The sequence below is a fragment of the Carlito syrichta genome, unplaced genomic scaffold (assembly GCF_000164805.1).
Source record: "Carlito syrichta isolate Samal-C Ts95f unplaced genomic scaffold, Tarsius_syrichta-2.0.1 Scaffold303353, whole genome shotgun sequence".
Taxonomy (NCBI): Eukaryota; Metazoa; Chordata; class Mammalia; order Primates; family Tarsiidae; genus Carlito; species Carlito syrichta.
This window is the reverse complement of record NW_007247449.1, coordinates 117,178-139,873: the sequence shown is the minus strand read 5'-3', so window position 1 is coordinate 139,873 and position 22,696 is coordinate 117,178. Positions and strand designations below refer to the sequence as shown.

Sequence of the window (22,696 nt, the reverse complement as noted above, 5' to 3'; positions counted from 1 at the left end):
GTGACTTGTGAGAAGAGGGCTTCAGAAAGATCAGTCTTGCATCCGTGTAGAGATAGGGCAGACAGGAAAAAGAGACATTGCCATGGTGCACATGAGAGGTAGTGAAGGCCTGGACTATGCAGCAAGTCAGAGGTGGGTTGAAAAATGCAAGAGAGAGTTATGGTTAGGCTCAGATGTCACCCTGAGCGAGCTCACAGTTGAGTTGAAATAACTGTAAGAAACTTTAGACTTTTCGAACAGGAATAGGATTGCAAGAGACCGACTTTTAAATTCAAATTTTGAAATCATTGAGTGCAGTCAAATCCCTGGTTTCGTTGGTAAGAAAACTGAGGCTCAGAGAGGTGAAGTGACTTGCCCAATGTTACACAGCAAATTAGTGGCAAAATAAGGCTAGAACTTTGTTTCCAGTTGCCTGGTCAAGTGTCCATATAAAGAAAATTGTTTCCTCCCTCCCTCCCTCCTTTCCTCCCTTTCTCCCTCCCTTCTTCTCTTCTTTCTTTTTTGTTGATTTCCCACCAAAAAGATTTTTTAATGTCATGGTTCATTTTTTCTAGTAAAATAGACTGCTTGGTTTATAATGTTGCCACTAGTACATGTCAGCTGTGTGACCTTAGTGAGCTATTCATCCTTCTAAGCTTCCACCTCCATATCTGAAAGGCAGACACAATTTAGAATTACCATAGGCTCCTTAAGAGTATTAAATGACATAATCCTTGTAGAGAGCTTAGCACCATGCCTGGAATATAGCAGGCATCTAATAAGACAGGGATCTGTAATCATCCTCACTGCTAGCAATTATTAACCACGATCCTATGATAAATGACTTGCCTGACTGCAGGTCAACATCATTAACTAGAATTTTGAGAATCACGGGATGATCTCTTGGAGTGCTGACTGACTTGGCCCCTAGCTGCTGAGACATGCAGCCTTTGCTGGCCTTGCTTTTCTCATCTGAAAAATCGAGAGGACTATGGTGAGACAGAAAAGGGAGAAGGATACGAGAGAGCACGAAAAGGCAGAACTGTGTAGAGCTTAGGAAGTAAATCATTTCCAGAAAGAATCCCACTATGGTCCTATTTAGAAGCATCTTGAAATCAGTTTGATGATGACACTGTGTCATCAGACTGCACAGACACGGTCATTTTGTGAACATGCTTCTCAGCTTGCAAGACATACAAGCCCATGTTATTCTTTCCCACCCCAAATAAAAGCAGGGCAGGTCAGGACTGATGAAGAGCTCCCAGGAGAGAGCACTGGTTGTTTCTAAGAGTTGGGAGAACAGGCCTATTTCACAATGAAGTTTCCTGTTGCATAATTACTCTGCCAGAGAATGTCATCACTGAGGACTTCAAGGAAAAGCAGATACCATTTAGACCCTTCATCCTCCAAACGCTATTAGTGCTATTACCCCGATGACTTAATCTTGGCATATGATGTCAGCCTGTGCCTTCTTTTCTTCTTCCTTTTTTCTAACTTCACAGACAGGAAAACGGAGTCAGAGGAGACCAGGAAGTTGCTCACCATGACAGGGGTAATACCAAGGGAATAGTTCCAAGCTTTTTCTAAGTAATAGGCTGGTGAGTTTTAGTAGAGAGTATTCTGGATTTTAATTTTAAACGAGAAAGAGATTGGGAACGACATCTGATAGTGTTATTTCTCTCTCTGCCTCTGTTTCTTTCTGCTGCTTCTCGGTCTTTGATACCTTTTCTCTAGGAATCTTAGAATGAGTATGAACTTTTAGGGGATTTGTGATAAAAGTGGTCCTACTGAAGGCATGTTGCCTTGAATGTGGGAGCCTCCTCCATGCTTTTAACTGGATGAATATAGACTTTTTCCCCTGTGAGCCAAGTTAAACAGTTTTCACTGGCTTCTTCACAGATGAGTACACCTGAGAGCTGGCTGGGTTATGCAAGATTGTTGATGTAGGTGAGAAAAGTTTGTCTTTAGGTCTCTCCCCAAGTGTAGCAGCAACCCCAAAGCTGAAGTGATCTTCAGCTGGTATCACCGTTCCCACTGGTCAAGACCATGCCATACTAGTTGTCAAATATTTTGAATATTCCCTTTCCTTCACGGTGATGACATTCGCCTTTGTTTCAAGTGAAGGGCCTGCCTCTTTGCTATATGACTGAGGACTGTGTATTATTCTTCTGCCCCCTCATGGTGGGATTCTCTCTACATCTTCATTACTTTTTGACTTGGGATTTTGTTGTCAACAAGTCAACAGAGATAAGAATGTTAATTTCATCAAGAGCTGTCTCTGGGGAGGCAGGGAGTACGGGAAGATGGGGATAGCATTGGCAGTGGCCAATACAAAAGGACCAGACATGACCATCTGAGAACATTATATTTCTTGCTATCTCTGACCAAAGAAAGGATGTACCATCAGCACTGGGAAATGGTAGAAATATATGGACCTCCCTGTGTGTCAGATACTAAGGGAAACTCATTAGCTATTCAGTTACTCAGTCTCATCCCCTTGACTAAATGCCTCAATATGGAACCAACTAGCATAGTGTACTAAGTTGAGACCTGAAAAGATTAGGTTGCCTCCTAAATAACTGATTCATTCCAGGAACAGTTACTGTCATCAGGCTAAAGCAGCCTGTTTAATACCCATAAAACTCCACTCTCTTTAAATAAAGGAAGGAAAACTTCTAATAGAGAACTAAGCAATGTTTCGCTATGATGTCCCTGTAGTAGCTGCATTTGGTCCTAAACATTTATTCCCATAACCTTTGCAAAGCATTTCCCCCAAACCATTGAGTAGTAGAATTTTAAAAATGTATTTGACTGTCACACTTAAACAATTTGGGGCAGTTTTCCAATTTTCCACTAGGGAAGAGGAAAAAGCAGCAGTTGGCAGCTGGTGATTGAAATGCAATTTTCCCTGGTGTACGAATCTTTGCTATTATCAGTGTGTTACACTGGTCACAATTCCATGGTGCTTCCTGCCTGCAATGCCATAGCCTAAGCTCGCTCTTCCTGGTGTTTGCCCTCTGAATTCCACTGACAGTCAGAGGAATCATCACTGCAGCCTGCGTTTCTGGTGCTCCTCGTGGTTTTTAATCTCATTTGAGCCTTTAACCTCATTTGAGCCAAATGCAACTCTTTGAGAGATTGAGGGCAGGTATAAATTATCCCCATTTTACTGATGGACAAATTTGGACTCAGAGAAGAAAAGTAACTTACACAAGGACAGAGTTAGTGATCTTGGATACTGACCATCTTCTGTCTCTTAGTCTAGTGTTTCCTTTCACAACAACACAGGAGCATAGAAAAGCCTGTAAGGAAAGGAGTCTGCACAAAGTAGGTTGTCTTAGTCCCCAGACCCAATAGGTAGGGTTGGGATTGTCCTACATGATACTCTACTTTTAAAATGTAGTAATAATCTGGTTACCAAAAAGCTCCATTTTCATCACCAGCATCATAAAGAGAGAGTTTTCAAAAATCAGTACATAAGATTGGGTATATCATGATATTAGCATTCTATATTATGCACTAAATATGAAATAATACTATAAAATACTTATATTTTTATGACCAAGTCCAGAAGTTTTAATACTAATGGGCTGTATAGATCATGAACTCAGTTTAATGGGTTGCTACCAGAACTAAAAGAAAACATAGGGCAAGATGCCATATGATAGAACTGAAAATAACAAAATACATTGCTTGTAGCAAAAGTGAATAGCGTTCTCTGAATTCTTTTGTTCACATAGTATATGTAGGAAATCACAATGTTGAATGTATTTTTTTTTTTTGAGTTGGAGTCTTACTCTGTTGCCCAGACTGGAGTGCAGTGGTCGCTCCTGGCGGGCTCCGGTGATCCTTCCGCCTCAGCCTTCCAAGTAGCTGGAACTACGGGCGCGTACTACCACGCCTGGTTAAATTTTTTTTTGGTTTATTGTAGAGATGAGGTCTCACCAAGTTGCCTAGGCGGGTCTCGAACCCGCGGGCTCAGGCAATCCACTCACCTCAGCCTCCCAAAGCGCGGGATTACAGGCTGAGCAACTGAGCCCGGCTGAATGTATTTCTTACTTAGTAGTTTTCTCTTATTTTCCTCTCTCTCCTCATTCTCCTTTCTTTTTTGTTCTCACTCTCCTTCTCCAGGCATACAGGAAATGTACCCAAATATCTGCTCCCTTTGCCCTATTTACCATCTCACCCTCCCCAGCCTCTGTCCCTCTTAACATTGTTATCCCCTCACCCAAGGGTCTAGGGCAGAGATCGATCTCTATAGCTCATGCTTCTTGCTCTTCCTCCCTTCTTCCTCTCTACTGGAAAGACCCTTGTGTAGGGTGATCGTCAAGACTGGACCTGCTAGTTCTATCCTTGTTTAATAAATAAATTGTTCAATTTCTAAACCACTGTATTTTCATTTCAGACAAAGCAACTCACACTTGAAGAAATGAAATCTCCAAGGGGAACCATTTTGTGCTTCATGTTTATTGTGTTTTATTCATCCAAAGCTACACTGGATTTGAATTTAGAGTCTGTTGTTCATCCTTTGGTGAGTAAATCCCTGTCATATTTCTCTGATTTCCCAGGGGGAAAATTTTTTAGGAAGAAAAACATTATTTTGGGGAAAATTCTCCTCTCGGTACAACATTTTTAAGAACGAGGGGGGAGGGGTGAATACAAATGGACTTCAGTGTATTCACTGGGCTACAATTTGCAATGCTCAAAAATCAGTGGCTGTGTCAAGGGAACATCCAGGGAGCTTCAAGAGAGACCTCCCAGGCATCCTTCCTTCACTAAATTGCAACCTCCATGCCTGAGGCATCCACTCAGTGCCAGCAACAGCGATGACAACAAAGCAGATCTGTAGGATGGAGAAGAACTATGCTCTCAAAGGATTCATTGTAACTTGTGCATCAGGCTGGAACACCTTTCAGAAGACATTAATCTCTCTGTGTTTATCACAATCACAGACAGATATAGCTAAAAGGACCACAGATATTATCTAAGACCTTTGCTGAAAAATTATACAGGTTGTTTTGTCTTTGGAAAGTTGATTGGAGTTTAGCTTAAGTAAAGGGAGGGGCAATTACCCCCTTATTCCTTATAGGAACTATAGGGTTATTCCTTACTCAGGCTTCTCCATGTCCTGCCTCCCAGAGACAGCACGTGTTACTGGTTGGGAGATCTTGGAAGGCGGAGGCAACTCTCTGTGTCTTAGTTTCTCCACCTGTAAAACGATGACAATCACAGTACTGATTCCCTATGATTACTATGAAAATTAAATTAGTTACTATTTATAAGATGCCTTAGAACAGTGTCTGGCATATAATAAGTGCTATAGAAGTGTTTGCTATTATTTCTCCCATTATAATAGTATTTTTTTCTACTTTTAAAAAAAGTATTCAATTTTATTTTCTCCAGTCAGTATTAGAGCTTCATTGGTACATTTTTAACATTATAAAATGTCTGTCTTTGTTTTACTTAGTACATTTAAATTTAATTCTCTGTCTTCTATTCCAATTGTCAGTTACACTTTTGTATTTGTGTTTGCTTGATTTTTGTCCTTTATTTTGGTTTAGCCTTTATGTAAAACTTTGCTTTAACAATTCTCTTATAAACAATGTGTTTGAGGGTTTTTTCTTTTAAACCACATCCGAGTAAATTTGACTTTGATAGGGGAGTATACTTTATTCACATTTGATATCATTTTTAAAATGCTTGATTGCTTCTTTAAGTTTTGTTTCATGACTATGTACTTTCTTCCCCTTTTCATCTTTGGATCACATTGTTTGGTCTAACTTGTCTTTATGTTTTTTCTTTCTAATTTCTCTTATAACTTGGAGGGTATACATGATGTGTCTCCTCTTCCAAATTCCAGTGTGCAGGGTACAGCCTTTCCTCTCATATGCAGCAGCCTGTTTAAGTAAACAGAAGAGGGAACACATTCACTCTTCTTGTGAATTCACATGGTCAGGGCAGTTCTGACTATCTCAGGCATGTGGGTCGAAAGGCAGGGCTCGAGATGTTTCAGTAATAGGGATAGTCTTGCCTCTTTTTTTGTAAAGATAAGGTTTTTCTATGCTGTCTAGACTGATCTGGAACTCCTGGGCAATTATTCCCTTCTCCTACCTCAGCCTCCCAAATGTTGGGATTATAGACACAAGCCATTGCACCTGGCCTCTAGCTTTGCCTCTGTTGCAGTTTTTTAATGCTCCCGGCTGCAGCAGTGCCTTCCTACTATATCAGATCTCCCCTCTTAATGGTGGTTCTGACAAAGCCCCTCATCCTGCTTGGTGGTACAAGCTGGTGAAGGGATAGGCTAATGACCTCCTAGGGTTGCTGATAGAATTTGAACTCCATCTTCCTGGAAGGTCCCACCACCCACCCCAAAGAACCCACTTTTCCTTGCTAAATCTACCCTTCAAAGTATCATGTCTTCATACAACTCAAAGGGCAAGGACCCCGCCCCCATTGGAGAGGTATACTTGAACCTACTGGATCAGGTTATACTGTCCTAAACTGCCACCCAGTCCACTTGGCAGATCTTCTACCATCTTAAATGCAACATGTAGTTACGGACTTCTTGCTTTAAAAAAATTGTGGACCCTGGGGAGGTGAATCTCCTCTTTCTTTCTCTCTCCAATTTACTTTCTAAATAAACTATATATTTAAATCTATTTTAAAAAATTTAAAAATCATGGCAAAATGCACCTAACAAAATTTAGCATCCTTAAACCATTTTTAAGTATACAGTTGAGTAGCAGTAAGCATATTCACATTGTTGCACAACTAATTTCCAGAATTTTTCATCCTGCAAAACTGAAACTCCATACCCCTGTTAAACACCAGTCTCTTATATTTCCTTCCCACAGCCCCTGGCATTCACCATTTTACCTTTTGTCTCTATGAACTCAATGACTCTAGGAACTTTATAGAAGTGGAATCATACAGTTTTTGTCTTCTTGTGTCTGGCTTACTTCACTTAACATATCGTCCTCAAGGTTCATGTTATAGAATGTGTCAGAGTTTCCTTCCTTTTGAAGGCTGAATAATGTTCCATTGTATGGACGTACCACATTTGTCCGTTCATTCATTCATTCACAGACACAGGTTGCTTTCACCTTTTGGCTATTGTGAATAATGCAGCTACGAACATGTGCGTACCAATATGAGATGATGGACATTTAAAGTGTGATGATGTGGCCAATGCTTCTCAGACTTCAATGTGTGCATGGATCCACCCAGCCACCTTCATGTAATGCAGATTTCAGTTCAGTGAACCTGGGGTGGGACTGTAGAAGTTGGGGTTGAAGTCCAGCTCTGACCCTTCCTAGTTTTGAAATCATCACCAAGTTTCTTCATCTCCCTAAACCTATTTCCTCTACATAAAATAAGAACAAATGGTATCTCCTTCATCTGTGTGTTGTGAGGTTTAAATGTTTTCATACATGTAAACTTTGACATGGTGACTAGAACAGAGCCCAAGTGCTTATGAATTTGTAATTATTTGGAATATTCTAGTATAAATCAACCTGTCTTAATACACTTGTGCAAGGAGACATTGCAATTGTACCCTTGCAGACAGCTGTCTAACACGGAAGCAAAGATGTTAAATCAGAGGTTTCAGGTCAAGAAAAAGGAGTGGCAGGGCTCGGGCATGTAGGAGTGAGATTTAGGACACCTGGGCCCTTTGGTGAGCACCTTGTTGCCATCCTGTTCCCTGGAGATTTTCTTTTCCACACATAGAGAGCCACCTCTCATTCCTGACTGAGTGCTCACCCCCACACCAGACCACCCTGCCCCACCTCCACTACAATTACTTGTGAAGTCATCATGTCCACAAGTGGGGCCCTTCCTGGAATTGGTGACCTTGTCTTTTCCTCTGAAGCACAGTCATCAGGAAATCCCCTCTGGACAGAACTGGCCACTGCGGCTCAGATCCTCATCTGGCCATTTCTACACAGAGCATACAGGAGCCCAACTGGAAGCTCTGCTTTCTTGTCTGAAGTAAACACACCACTGAGTCTTGTGGCCTCCTGGTGGGACCGACACTTTCTGGTGGGTTCTATCCCAAAGTTTAAGAGAAAAGGCAAGAGGTGGAGTCTCACAGTTCCCCAAACTGGAGTGGCATGAGGACTAGGACGGCAAGGCTGGTCCCCGAGGAGCCCCAGGCCAGCAGGACACAGGGGCGCATACCACTGTTGGAGACCACACCAAGCGCTTGAAGTGCCTTAGTACATATTTCTCATAATGTAAGAAACTGAGGCTTAGAGGTAGTGAATGACTTTCAACTTTTTGTTACTCAGTGAGGATCTGAGGAGGTGGGACTCAGTTTGTGGTGTGACCAGCATTTGCTCCATGAAATTCAGGTCCCCTAACCTGACAGGAAGCTCTTCACACCTCCTTAATTCTGGGATGGTCAAGGACATTTAAAACCATCACACCCCTAGGTACCCTGAGGCTTTGATACTGTCAGTTTGCTTTTTCCTCTGTATCTCCAGTGATCACAGGGCTTAAAATAAAAAGTAGGTAATTCTCACAAGTCGTGAATCCTCACTGGATAACAGAGAGGCCATAGGTGACAGAGTTGTGGAAGCAGCACTTTGCAGAGATGTACCCTGAAAGTTCCAGATGATCACCATAAAGATTCAGAAAATCTTCAAGAAGCAGTGTTTCAGAAGGTGACCTCACATTGAGGGATGTGCTGGTTAAAAAGACAGTTTTCTGTACCTGGACCCACTGAATCAGATTTGGGTCAGGGGAGGCAAGTGATCCTTATTTTCACAAACACTCAAAATACTCTGCATTAGACAATTGCAATGGACCAGTTACAGTGGCTCACGCCTGTAATTCTAGAACTTTGGGAGGCTGAGGTGAGATTAAGAACAGCCTGGAGCCGGGTTTGGTGGCTCAACCTATAATCCTGCGCCTTGGGAGGCTGAGGTGAGTGAATTGCCTGAGCCGGGTTTGAGACCCACCTGGGCAACTTGGTGAGACCTCATCTCTACAATAAATAAAAAAAATTAGCTGGGCATGGTAGCGCACGCCTGTAGTTTCAGCTACTTGGAAAGCTGAGGAGGAAGGATTGCCGGAGCCCAGCAGGTCGAGGCTGTGGTGGCCAGGAGCGGCCACTGCACTCCAGTCTAGATGACAGAATGAGTCTCCAACTCAAAAAAAGAGAATGAGTCTCCAACTCAAAAAAAGAGAACAGCCTGGACAACATAGTAAATCCCAACTCGAAGAAGAAGAAGAAGCAGAAGAAGCAGAAGAAGGAGAAGAAGGAGAAGAAGGAGAAGAAGGAGAAGAAGGAGAAGAAGGAGAAGAAGGAGAAGAAGGAGAAGAAGAAGAAACAAAAGAACAGAAGAAGAAAAATTAACAAGAAAGAATTGCATTGTACTTGATTTTAATATAAAACTCACAGTAGCAAGATGGCAGTGTTTTGGTCCCATGGGAAAATAGAATGGAAATTCAACCCGGGAGAGCTGCCTGAAGGTGACCACGAGCGGACATGTTTCTCTGAGCTTTCTGAGTTCTCTAACCCTGTCTTGGAGGGTGAACAGGGAAAGCTTCTGCGTGGCCATCCCATCCTCCTCCCCAGGTCCCAGGGAGGATGGAGACAGGAATGCATGGAAGAACCTTTCTTCCTTCTGGGCATAGAGCCAATGAAGCCTCCAGGGGAAGCTGGACAGGAAGCAACCCATACATTGGCTTTGCACCTTTGATTCCTGCATATTTAAGTACATCTAAAATAAACTCACTGCAAGTAAAGCACTGCAAGTACTCGGCTTTTGAAATTCCAGTCATCATCCATCATTCCTCTATTTCTCCAAGAACATTTGTGAGCCATCATGTACACAGCCCTTCCCCACTTCCCACTTTAATATGTTCCTCAACCAGTGTCTCCTGAGGGCACGGAGGGGGAGCATGTGAATCTCACAAGGACCATAAATGGCCGACGTCCGATCTTTTCCAAAAACATAACTTAGTAAGGAGAGGAAGACAAGCCAGGGGAGCTATTCATTGAAAAGGAGAAGGGAATAGGAGGAGATAGTAGAGAAAGTGAAAGGAAAAAGTGCCTGGTAAAGAGAGACTTGCTCCTTGAGACAAATAGTTTCCCAAGGCGTCTACAGATAGGAAGATATAATGCCTATGTGGACATGTGCACACTTGGAATCCTGGTTCTGCCATTAAAAATTATGTGACCATAGGCAAGTTACTCAAACTCTCTGTGGCTGTGCTTTCCCATCAGTGAAATATAGGTAATAACAGCACCTTCTTCTTAGACTGTCCTGACACAGGGTGCTGAATACATCTTGGGAACTATTATGTGTGTTATTGATGTGGTGTGAGATAACTAGAAAATAATGGTAGATGACTCTGATGGCAGAATGAGCTCTGTCTTGGTGGTGGGCAAAAGACCGTGCCATTTATGGTGAAAGACACATCTCTGTGGGCAGGGGTCATCCCCTCTTTGAAGAGGAAGACTTCAAAGAGGTGGGGCTTTTCTATTGAGCTTGAAGGCAGTTCCAAGAGGGAACCACATCATAGGAAAACACCTCTGCAGGCAGCGGGGAATGAGGATGGCAGGTCAAGGATAGGGATAAGCTTGGTTACCAGCGGCAGAGCTGGCGCTGATCCCATCAGTGAAACCAAGAAATGTCAATTCAGTAAAAAAAAAATCAACATGATGCCCTGACCCTTCATTGCATTTGCTGTGTGACCCAAATGATTCTTAACGCTTTACATCTACGAATCATTTGATCCTCTCAACAGCCTCAGAAGGTAGGCTGTATGCTCCCAATACTATAGGTGAGCACTGAGGCACAGAAAGGTTATGTAATTTGCCCAAGGTCACTCAACTATTTTACGGTGGAGCTGGGATCTGAACCCAACATTTGCAGAGTCCTTGCTTTTAACCACTATACTGTATACTAATAACTAAAATTTATGAAAAGCTCAATATGTGCCACGTTGTAGTTTGTTTAGTTCCTATAACAATCCTGTGAAGTTAGAACTATTATTATTCCAATTTACAGAAAAGTAAGGCTTAGTGGGGTTAAGTAACCTCCCCAAGTCCCATAACCACATACTAAGCGGTGCAGCCTTGTACTCAAGCAGTCTGGCTCTAGAGCAGGCTTTCTTAATACCCACCGCAAAAACCAGCAACAGAGCCATCCAGGAGGAAAAGGGCCAGAGGTAGAAAAAAAAATAATTTCTAAGCATGCACAATAGTTAAACAGCCCTAGTACAGTAGAAGTATTGAGATGGAGACAGGCTGAGCACTGAGAAGAGGTCGTGAGACTTATCTCAAAGGTCACTGGAGTGACTCAGAGTTTAAGTCTTGCAATGAGTACAAGTTTAGAACGTTATGATTTATATTTCTTGACAGGACTCAAACCACAGGAACTCTGAGAAGCTCAGATATGGTGATTTCTTCCGCTCCTGGGTCTAGTGACTTGTCTTTACAAGATGAACTCCCAGGTCACACTACTGAGGCGAGTTCCTTTCATTTTCCCAACCAGTTGCGGTGGGCCTGGCAACTAGCAGGCACATGGTGCTAACCCCATATCTGCAGTGGGTAAGCTCGGCTCCAACATTTAGGGGAGCCATGGCAGAGAGATATTGTGGAAAGACTTCTCTAATGTTCACTGACAGTTTTCTCGAATGTTCTTTCAGATTCTCCATGAGCATGAACTGGCCGGTGAAGAGTCACTAAGGCAAAAACGAGAGGGTATGTGAGATCTTTGTTTGGCAATCTCTCTTAGAAGTCTAATCAAATGGCACAGGTTACCACCTTTTAAACACTGTGAATGCATGATTCAGTCTCCAGGCAAATCAGGGTCCCATAGTGCAGTCTGATTGCTAAAAGTAGTTATAAAGAAACTCCATTCTCTGTCAAACGACGTGAACTTGATCATACCAAAACACAACTCCCCTCGCTTCCTCACCGCCGTTGTCTTCCAATGGCCCCTGGTATCTCGGTGACTCTCTCCTCAGTTGCCCTCCCATACCACCAAAAAGCCTGCTTCCCTGCTTCCGATCCAGAATCCTTTCCTGTTGCCTTTTTTTATTTCTGACTTCTCTCACCAAGCACTTTGTTTTGTGGACTAACTAACCCACGAGGCTCAAGACCTCTTCTATTTCCCATTCCGATGTTCCCATGAACATTTGAAGCAATAGACCGGAGAATACGAGACTCAGCCCTTTAATGGGTTGAGGGCAGGTGGAGAGCTGTGAACACTGACACACTGACCCGCACATCCCATCCCGAGTGGACCTGGGCAGGTGTTGGAGCACATCTGCAGCCTGGGTGTTCCCGGGGCCTGTCCTCCACTCCCATCACAGCAACCCTCCAGAAGCACACATCGGATCCTGTCCTTTCCCTCCGTAAAACCCTGCCTGGGCTCCCCATTGTGTTAGTGCCAAAAGTCAATTACCTGCTTACATCTCACCAGACTTCCATGTGTTTCTCATTTGATCTCCTTCTGTTCCCTTTGATGTAGTCGTCTCACCCATCACCCCTCTTTGTTTGTCTGGGAACTCCTCCTTAAGTCTCAAGTCACACAGATTCCTGCTGGGTAAGGCCTTCTATGGATTCCCCAGGGCATCAGGAACTGCAGTTCCTGCCCTCAGTACATTTCTATTTCACATTTGTCCCAAAGCATTTAAATCTATCTCTCTCACTTTTTTTTTTTTTGGTCAGATCCTCACACTGTTGCTCAGGCTGTGTGGTAGAGTGATCACAGCTCACCACAGCCTTGAGCTCCTGGATTTAGGCAATCCTTCCTTCTCAGCCTCCTGAGTAGCTGGGACTACAAGTGTGCACCACCACGTCCAGCTAATTTTTTTGTGTGTGTTTGTGTGGAGATGAGGTCTCTCTATGTCACCCAGGTTGTCTCAAACTCTTGACCTTAGGGAACCCTCCTGCCTCAGCCACCCAAAGTGCTGGGAGTGTGCCATCACGCCCAGCCTGTAATCATTTTACTTCCTGTTTGCCAGCCCCAGTAGAAGAGACCTCCATGGAATTCTCCTCACCTCTGCTGCCTGGCATCTAGCTCGATTTCTCTGTCAATAACTGAGTGAACAGATGAACAGCTTGCATGACCCCATCATGGGAAGCCCTTTCTGAGTCCCTGTTGAGAAGTGTCTACTGGCGCAGTGACTGTACCAAATTTCCAGAAGGAAAATTATCCTCACCTATTGCCTTATGATTGAATAGTTTTTCAAGCATGTGCAACTTGATCTAGTCAGTCCTGGGATCTAAAAGAGATACTAGGCTGTCAAAGACAGCTGGCATGACCTGAGATCAGATTAGATCCATCTGTTAGAGCCCTTCACAGTGCAGTGACCAGACCCAACTGTTGTCCCAGGCTTGAAAGGAGAATTTGTCCACATTTTGTTAAGTTCTTGAAATGCTCACCGGAAGGTCAAACTGCTGCTGGTTTTCCCTCCCTCCCCACCTCTCCCCTATCTCCCCTTCTTCCCTCTTCTCTTCCCTTTCTTTTCTGTCACCTCTACATCATCCTGACAGCACCACCCCATGACCCTCCTGCACCCTGTGACAGGAATTGAGTCAGAGATATGCCCAGTAGTATTTTGAAAGACTTTTACATTTAAAATCAAACTAGTTTCCGATGAGTTCCAGCTGAGGTTTCTGCCCAGTCCTAGACCACAGGCATCCAGCTTCCTCAGAGGCAGGAACATCTTCTTGCACTTTCAAGCCCTACTAGCTGTTCATGACCCATGGTGACAATGTGGTAGCCCTTGGGAAGGGAACCATTTTACATCTAAGAATTTGACATTCCAAACTTTTCCAGGAGTGCTTTCATTAAAAACAATTATGACCATGATAAATCACCCTGAAACATGTTTTCCATTTATTATACATAGTTTTCTGTGCTCTTGGGTCTTTTGGGAAATGCTGATACATCAACCCATCATCTGCAGAAGATGAATTGGCCTTGGTACTTTTACAAAATCACTGAAGTAAGAAATGACCGTAGAAAGACCCAGGCACTAAGCCCCAGATAACCAGAATGTAAGCTGCAATTAAGAGCGTTACTCTCCAGGAAAATGATGGAAGAAAGCTATAGGAATGTTAACTTCAGCAGGATGTCACACAGAAGCATATGCGTTCCATCTGGGTTTTAGGTAAGCCAGGTGTTAGGACTGTGTCCTGATTTTCAGAGTGGTATTCCTTTTCAAATATTCATTCCTCTCTTTCTGAAGCCTTGATGCTAGAGGTGACAAAGGTTCCAAGACAAAGAGAATTAGGTCAGGAATTCTTTTTGCATCACTGGAGCAAGTCTTTAGGATTTGGAATAGAATCATCTTTAAAGGTAGCATCAACTTATTCTTAATCCACTGTAGATTTCCACCTGAGTGACTTTGGTCAGATACACAGTCTCACTGTTCTCTTATTTACAGTCATTCCTTGGTATTCATGAAAGACTGGTCCCAGGATGCCCTCAGGCATCAAAATCCCTGGGTGCTCAAGTCCCTGATCTAAAATGGTGTAGTATTTGCATATAACCTATACACATCCTCCTGTGTACTTTAAATCATCTCTAGATTACTTATAATCCTTTATGCATTCCAATGTTATGTAAATAGTTGTTGTATTGTATTGTTTAGGAAATAATAACAAAAAAGTCTATATGTGTTTAGTCTTGACACAATTCTTTTCAAATATTTTCAGTGTGCAGTTGATTGAATCTATGAAAGCAGAGTGCATGGATACAGAGGGCCAACTGTGTTATGCCACATGTATATATGTTACATATGTATACCACATGCACACATACATATAAATATCAGAGTTATTACCTTACAGGGTTGATAATATTATGTACATATTTATTTAGAAACATTAATGGCATTATCTGGGGTCTATGTATTAGTTATTTATTTATTGAGTTAGAGTTTCACTCTGTCACCCAGACTGGAGTGCAATAGTATGCTCACAGCTACTGCAGCCTTGACCCACTGGGCTCAGGTGATTCTTCCACCTCAAACTTTCAAATAGCTGGGATTACAGGTTTGTGCTACCATGCCTGACTAATTTTTTATTTATTGTGGATGAGGTCTCACCAAGCTGTCTAGGCTGGTCTTGAGCCCCTGTACTCAGGCAATCCTGTCACCTCTGCCTCCCCAAATGCTGGGATTATAGGCGTGAGCCACTGCACCTGGCCTATTTTCTTCTTTTAATCGTTTTTTTAAAACTATTTTTTAAAAATTAAAAACAACGGCAATTGATTTGTTTATAAAAACAGTACTACATTTAAAAGGGTCAAATATACCCCTGGTACAGAGAAAGCTACTTGAAGGCAGGGGCATGGAGACTGTAATACAGGAATTAGCATTATAGGAAAATTCTTTCAAAGATCGATTGGGGAAGAAAAGCCTGCACAAAACCCTGAGACCAGAGGCAAGAATAAGCATGGAGCTGCCTGTCAGAACAGAGAGTGGCTATAGTGGAACAGAGGGAAATAAGAATCATCAGCAGATCCAGGTCTGTGTTGTAATTCCATCAGGGAACAGATTCTAGACCAGCTGAGGAGCTGGCACTGAGAAACAACTGAGGAAAGTCACCTGAGTGAAAACTATCCATGTGGTTATTAGTGAATGAATTGATGAAGAAATCAGTGCCCAGGAGTCCAGCTAGAAGGCTCAGCAGCCTGGACATGCAACACCGGCCATGGAATGAGATAGGAAAGAAGCAGAGGTGATGCTGGCCAAAGACATCCTGGGAAATGCAACAGAAAGGCTTGAAGATGTGAAGGGCAGCAACGACCCCCATGACTCTCCAGGAGTCCACAAACTAGAAGACTGTGTGTCAGGGAGACCACAGTCTTAGACTGGAGTTAGAAGGAAATCTTGTTCTAGAGGTTGGCAGATAAGCTCCAAATTTAGTCTTAAGGGGAATCTTCTTAAAATGTATTTCAATAGCTTTAGGGATACAAATGGTTTTTGGTTACATCGATACATTATATAGGGTGAAGTCTGGACTTTAAGTGTACCAGTCACCCCCACAGTGCACATTACCCAACGAGTGGTTTTTCATCCCTCCCCTCTTCCTACCCTCTTAAGGGGATTCTTCACAGGGAACTGGAATTGGATATTTCTTATTGGTTAGAATTGGCAAGGTTCTTCACTACAGGTTTCTGTCTTGATTAGAAAGGGGGCATGTCTTAGGGCATAGTGCTGAAGGGTCCCCGTGGGTTCTTCTTTGGCTTTGAAAGAGGAATGACTAATGAGAGACAAAACAGCGAGAGAGGGGGATCAGGATGTCCAAATCCTGCACTGGACAAGTTCACATTTTCACGCCTGTTAGTTGGAGCAAGGTTCCTTCCAGAATGGGTTCCTGGTTGCTAGCACGGAAATCCTGACCTTCCTGCAGGCCTGGCACCTGAGTGTGCTGTCCCTTTTTGATCTGGGTTCAGGAAATGCTTTGTGTTTCCCAGGTTAAGGAACAGATCTCTGAGTTTACATGGTTAGAATCTTTTCTGTGATAAATTGTGGTATTTTATACTCTGAGTGGGTCGTGGTGGTGCTGAAGTGAGATGAAAGACTTGGTGCTCTCTGGCTGGCAAGTGGGGTTGGTTTAAGGTTTGACACAATGTTGAGAATGCTTTGCTTTTACAAAAAAATTCTGATTAGTGTTCTTCTTTTTTGTTAGTTTGTTTAACTCTGTCAAGGGTGAGACCTGATGGAAATAGTGTTAGTTTTGCTTGACCTACTAACACACATCTGCACAGACTAATCATTCTATTTATTATAATCAGTATTATTATTTCTACTGGCTACTATAAGCAGTGAGATTCACAGAGTTTCAATGACCTGCCCAGGTCCCATTCTCTCTGGCTCCAAAGTTCACATTCATAGTTAACAGTCACAGTTTTCTTTTTCTTTCTTTTTTTTTTTTGAGTTGGAGTCTCACTCTGTCGCCCAGACTGGAGTGCAGTGACCGCTCCTGGCCATTGCAGCCTCAACCTGCTGGGCTCCGGCGATCCTTCCGCCTCAGCCTTCCTAGTAGGCGGAATTACAGGCATGCGCAACCACGCCCGGCTGATTTTTTGATTTATTGTAGAGATGAGGTCTCGCTGCCCAGGCGGGTCTCGAACCCGCGGGCTCAGGCAATCCACTCACCTCAGCCTCCCAAAGGCGCGGGATTACAGGCTGAGCCACCGAGCCCAGCCACAGTTTTCAATATGTCTCCATCCCTCCCTCCCTTCCTTCCTCTTTCTTTCTTCGTTTCTTCCTTTCTTTTGAGTCTCACTCTGTCACCAAGGCTGGAATGCATTGGCATGATCATGGCTCACTGTAGCCTTGAACTCCTGTGCTCAGGCAATCCACCTCAGCTTCTCTAGTGGCTGGGACTATAAGTATGCTCCTCTATGCCAGGCTAATTTTTAATATTTTTTTGTAGAGACGAGACTTGCTATGTTGCCTAGGCTGGTCTCGAATGCCCAGGCTCAAGTGATCGCCATGTCTTGGTCTCCTAAAATGCTGGAATTACAGGCATGAGCCACCACACTTGGCCTCACCAAAATGTATTTCTGATTCCTGCCCAGGAGGTCCCATGTCATGATTCTTGGAGCAGCTTTGTAGAGTAAGGAGGACTGGCGTGTCTGTCTTCATCTTATTGTGTAAATAACTTTTATGAGGCTAGTTTTGATGATGTGGATATGTGGCTATCTAGTAGAATAGATAATTTTCTCCAGACTCCACAGTGGTGTCACAGTGCTGCCCACATTCTCCTCCTCCATACCTGTCAGGTGAACCATAGCCTGGGGTTCTGGCAGTTTTCCCCCGTGTGAACACACCTTTCTAAAACCAAAAGGGAGAACAATATCCCTTAACTGTGTCTGCTGAGCAATGGCACAGTAGGCTGTAGACGGTGCTGCCCAGTTGCCACCTTCTAGAACATTTCAAGAGACAGGTAGAAGGGGGAAAACAAGAGAGCCAAATCATCAGTGGCAAAAGACACGTCCCCTGTGGTCAGGAGAAAACCACAACAACCATTCTCCTTTCTTCTGGGTGAAGTTAGCAGTCTTCATTCATTCTTGTACAGGTGGCGGAATTTGTGCATCTACCTAGGCGCTGACTCTAAGAAGCCATAGTTCCCATTAGTGTTTCCAGGCAAAAGTAGAATTGTTTGCTTAAACAGCTGTGATTAAGAACTAGATTAGTCAGTTGCAACTTGTGGCCAACTTTCCAAAAATGTCCCTTTAAGATAAGTGCTGTGTGGTTGTCAGTGATTTATGAGAAGGGAGAGGGGAAATCCTGGTTGGCTTGTGCCTTCTGGGCCTGCTGATAGACCTCTGTGACACTGATGACACCTGGAATTTTCTACCTTCCACACAGGGCATCAGTGAGTCAGAAAAGTTTAGACAACACCAGAGGCAAAGGAGCCTGAGAAAAAGAAAATGTGTTAAACTATTAGGAGTCAGATGATCTAGTGGCAGAAGAGGAGGGTAGAAAAGCATTGAAAATACACACAGAAGCCGGGCTTGGTGGCTCAGCCTGTAATCCCGCGCCTTTGGGAGGCTGAGGTGAGTGGATTGCCTGAGCCCGCGGGTTCGAGACCCACTTGGGCAACTTGGCGAGACCTCATCTCCACAATAAATCAAAAAATTAGCCAGGCATGGTAGCGCGCGACTGTAATTCCAGCTACTCGGAAGGCTGAGGCGGAAGGATCACCAGAGCCCAGCAAGTCGAGGCTGCGGTGGCCGGGAGCGGCCACTGCTCTCCAGTCTGGGTGACAGAGTGAGACTCCAACTCAAACAAAAAAAAAAAAAGAAAGAAAGTACACACAGAAATGAGGGAACTGATCTCTGTTCCTTCTGGGTCTCTGATCATGGAGGAGGACAAGAAGTGTCACTTTCTCAGGCTCTAAAGTCCTCAGGTTTGAGAAAGGGAGGCAGTCCGGGTTTGGCCTTTCTAACCCCTAACTCTGGGCCTGTCTGAAGGGAGTGAGTAAAGTGTGCCTTTAATCCCACCCCTATGAGGGTCATGCTGATACCTGAGCACCCGGGCTACCTCCCGTGACTCAGATGCTCTTCCTGTCTTCCCCGGGCATTACAGGGAAAGAAGCTCCAGTGGCAGGTTTCTGCTTGTCTATGGACCATGATATTGTTCCAGATGAGAAGAAATGATCCACATGGGAAGGGGGGTGGGAGAGTCTTCTAGTTATTACTCAAACAAGTCAAGAGGGTTATGATTTCAGAGCTTTCACTCGTGTTTACTCTTTCTAGAGTGAAAGTCTCCAGATATCTTCCTGGTTCACCCTTCACTTCATTCAAGTCTCTGTCAAAATGTACTGCTTGGGAAAGGTCTTTTCTAGCTATTCTACAAAAAACGAACACCTCTCTCCTGTTGTTCCTGTCACTCTGTTTCCTTGCTCTCCTTTGTTTTCCCCACGCCCTATAGAACTGCCTGACATTAAATTTTAAATGTATCGTTTGCTTCTAACACAAAGATGAAAAATCCAGAAAGCCAAGTCTTTGTTTCTTTTATTCACCTTATGTTCCCAGCTCCTACTGCAGCACCTGGAAAATAGGCACTCAAGAAATAGTAACATTATAAACAAATCAAGGAACAAACAAATGAACCTAAAAAGGCTTAATGTTAAAATCCATGAGTGTCAATGACAATGGGCTGCAATGCGTTTTTCCTGAATGTGGGTTTCCAAGACATTTATTATGTTGAGTAGAATTTAGCAGAGTTTTACATAATTCTTCTATTTATTATTAATACTTTTGCCTTTGAACTTGATTTTATTTTAAAATTTAATTTACAAATTGTGAGCCAAGTTCTAAAGACACATTTAGCAACAATACCTCATGTTTTTAGTTTACAAAGTAGTCACGTTCATTATTTCCTCCATTTGAAATGTGGTAGGAAATGATGAAAAGAAAATGGTCAGAAAAATGTGATTTCAAATCCCAGCTCTGACACTTGCTATTGATGTGACTTTAGTTCTTTGAACCTTAGTTTTGCTGTTTGCGTAATGGAAGTATGCAGACAAGCCTCATGGCCCTGAAACCTATTAGATGGCAGCTGCTATTGTTATTGTTACTTTTATTATCATTACTTGATCCATTCAGTAGAAATGGATCAGAGGGGGGATGATCACAACAGCTCCCTTGAAGCATATTTGCTCACACATATTTTCCCTGATTGTTTGCTCCCATAGGAGCCATAGCAGGAGGTGTCTGAAAACAAAAAGCAAAGCAAAAACAAAGTACAAGTTTAGGTGTTAATGTTGTCTCCACCAGATTCCCCTCACCATGTCTTCATTTGGATTAGAACATTAGATCCCAAACCTGCTTGATCAGTAAAATCACCAGTAGGAATTGAAAAAAATACAGACTTCTTATTTTACTTTGGTTCACCCGGGGTGAGGCTCTAAAAGTTTGTGTGTGTGTGTGTGTGTGTGTGTGTGTGTGTGTGTGTGTGTGTGTGTGTGTGTTTAGAATTCCTTAGGTATATATAGTCATCAGTCAAGTCTGGGGATCACTGGAATAGATTATTTCCAAGAGCAATCTCCCAGCCTGCTAAGTTATAATGGTGTTTGTGCACCTGCTTTGAAGAATTGAGTGTTTTCAAGGAGAAGGCATGTCCTTCTCTGTTGGAGGTGCCCCATCCTCACTAGTCTCTAGGAGAGGTGATGCTCAGGCTGCGGGTTGCTCTGGAACTCTTTCAGAAGCTGTTGAAGAACATGGAAGGTAGATAAGGGGAAAAGGTCCTTAGAGACTGGTGCTTAAATTAGTAGTTGCAAGAACCCCATAGACCGAAACTTGCTAAAGTCACAAGAGCCTTTCCTCTTAGCACTTTATGCCTTTGGCCCAGTTTTCTGTAAACTCTGAGCAGAAGAACTGCTCTGGTTTCAGTGGCGGATAGATGACATCTGTGAATCACCATGTGATTTCCAGGCACATTTTTGTTCTTCGTTCAGTTATGACTAAAAAGAGTACAGGGGGGTGGGCTCAGGGCCAGATAGACTCTCAGGCAGGCATTGATATTTTGTCGGATCAGACCCTGAGACCTAACAATGCAGATGATGAAGTGGGTGATATGGGATTGTTACTGACCTCACCCATCCAGAGGCAGCTACCGTCCAGGAAATCCTGTTTACATTCGTGGGGGGAAGGAGACTGGTCATGGCAAAGAGGATCCTGGAGCTCGTGAATCTCTGGAGGCTATAAATGTTGGTGCATTACTTTTCAGGAAAAAGCATGTGCTCTAAGGCAGGCCTTGTAAATACCATACAGCCTCGCTTCTTGCCAATGTTCCCAGTGTTAGAATCACACCAATGACAATTAGTTGTTCTTCCAGGATGCTTGTTTTCATCACAGAATCATTTCAGATCAGAAAGAAAACAGGAAATTTGAGGCAATACCATAATAGACTGAGTTTCCGCACTGCATTTTAAAAGTTACTTTATCTTACTTGTAAATACACCTCTATAAGGAGGAAATATACCCCTCAAATGCATTCTTAATTTTCAAAATATCTGCACAGAACTTTGTTGTAGTTTGAGTTAATTGCAACAAGTTGAATGATATCAGGATGAAATCATTCTCAACAAGGTTGATGGACAAAACCAACCACCAAAGACAAACGAACAAATATGACAGCTTTCTGAAATAAACATTTAACAATTAGAGTTTCTCATGATGAACTTATTCTACATTAGTGTTTCACATCAATAGTCCTTGGAATATTTAGAAGAAATCTTGCAATGCTATGGGAAAATGTTTGCCCTTTGAGAAGGCAGACAAGGAATTTTAATTTTATGGTATAATATACATTATAATTTTAGATGGGACATACATCTTAAAGTAAAAGTTTTGCAAGCATTCACTAATCTTTTCCTCATTTAAAGACAAGACAATGTATTCTCAATGTATCTGTGTAAAATATTCTCTGAAGTTTCTTCATGAACTACTAACTGAGCCTAGGGCTTCTGCTCCAGTTACGTATTTTAGCCAATCTGGGTCAAAGATTCTTGCCTGTGACAGAGAGGTGAATATGGGACGTGACTCAGGGAGTAACAGCTTTAACAAAGATTTATTGGGCACATGTTCATAATTTCACAAGTTCCACACCGGATGGAGTGAGCAAGGTCATCAGAAGTGAAGGAAACAGTTCTTGCCCTTGGGAAGCTTACAAGCAGTGGCCCAGACATGGCGTAATATAGGAAACTAGGTAAGAACAATTCCCAGACGCACACACACACACACTCTCTCTCTAGTGTGTATATACTATATTGAGATAAAAGTGTTTATGTATATTATAGACAGAGTGTGTGTATGTATATATAGATATAGATATAGTGTGTGTGTGTGTGTGTGTGTGTGAATATATGTATTCTGGTCTGCCTGGAGTAGGTCTGTGATGAGGAACAGATCCATCTAGAGTGCCAGCCAGCCAACCACCTAGAAATAATTTGAAAAACAGTGAAGAACTGCAAATCTTTTATTTTACTTTCCAATTTGCCAAACTTCTGCTGAGCTCCTATTGTGTTCTGGACACTGGAGATACAGGGGAAGAACAAGGAGTATACATTCTTTGCATAGGCTAAGAGCAAGGGGAATTAACTGAATGGTGTTTCCTGGAGGTCTTCAAGCCATGTATGGTTCAGCTCTTAGAATACACATATATCAATTGAAAACTACTAGAAACACAATGACTCACGCCTGTGAATCAGGACTATGATATACATTGTCTG

The 22,696-nt window shown here is 42.9% G+C and overlaps 1 protein-coding gene across 3 annotated transcripts in view; it reads left to right on the top strand.

Annotated features, from left to right (window-relative positions):
* Positions 1-22,696, top strand: part of ADGRF5 (adhesion G protein-coupled receptor F5) — a 99,756-nt gene that overhangs the window by 39,541 nt on the left and 37,519 nt on the right. For all 3 annotated transcript variants that reach the window (XM_008058461.2, XM_008058460.2, XM_021712552.1), the window contains exons 2-3: positions 4,385-4,510; positions 11,638-11,692. In XM_008058461.2, coding sequence (XP_008056652.1) covers positions 4,409-4,510; positions 11,638-11,692 — 157 coding nt within the window. In that variant the 5' untranslated portion in view covers positions 4,385-4,408. The remainder of the gene's footprint in view (positions 1-4,384; positions 4,511-11,637; positions 11,693-22,696) is intronic.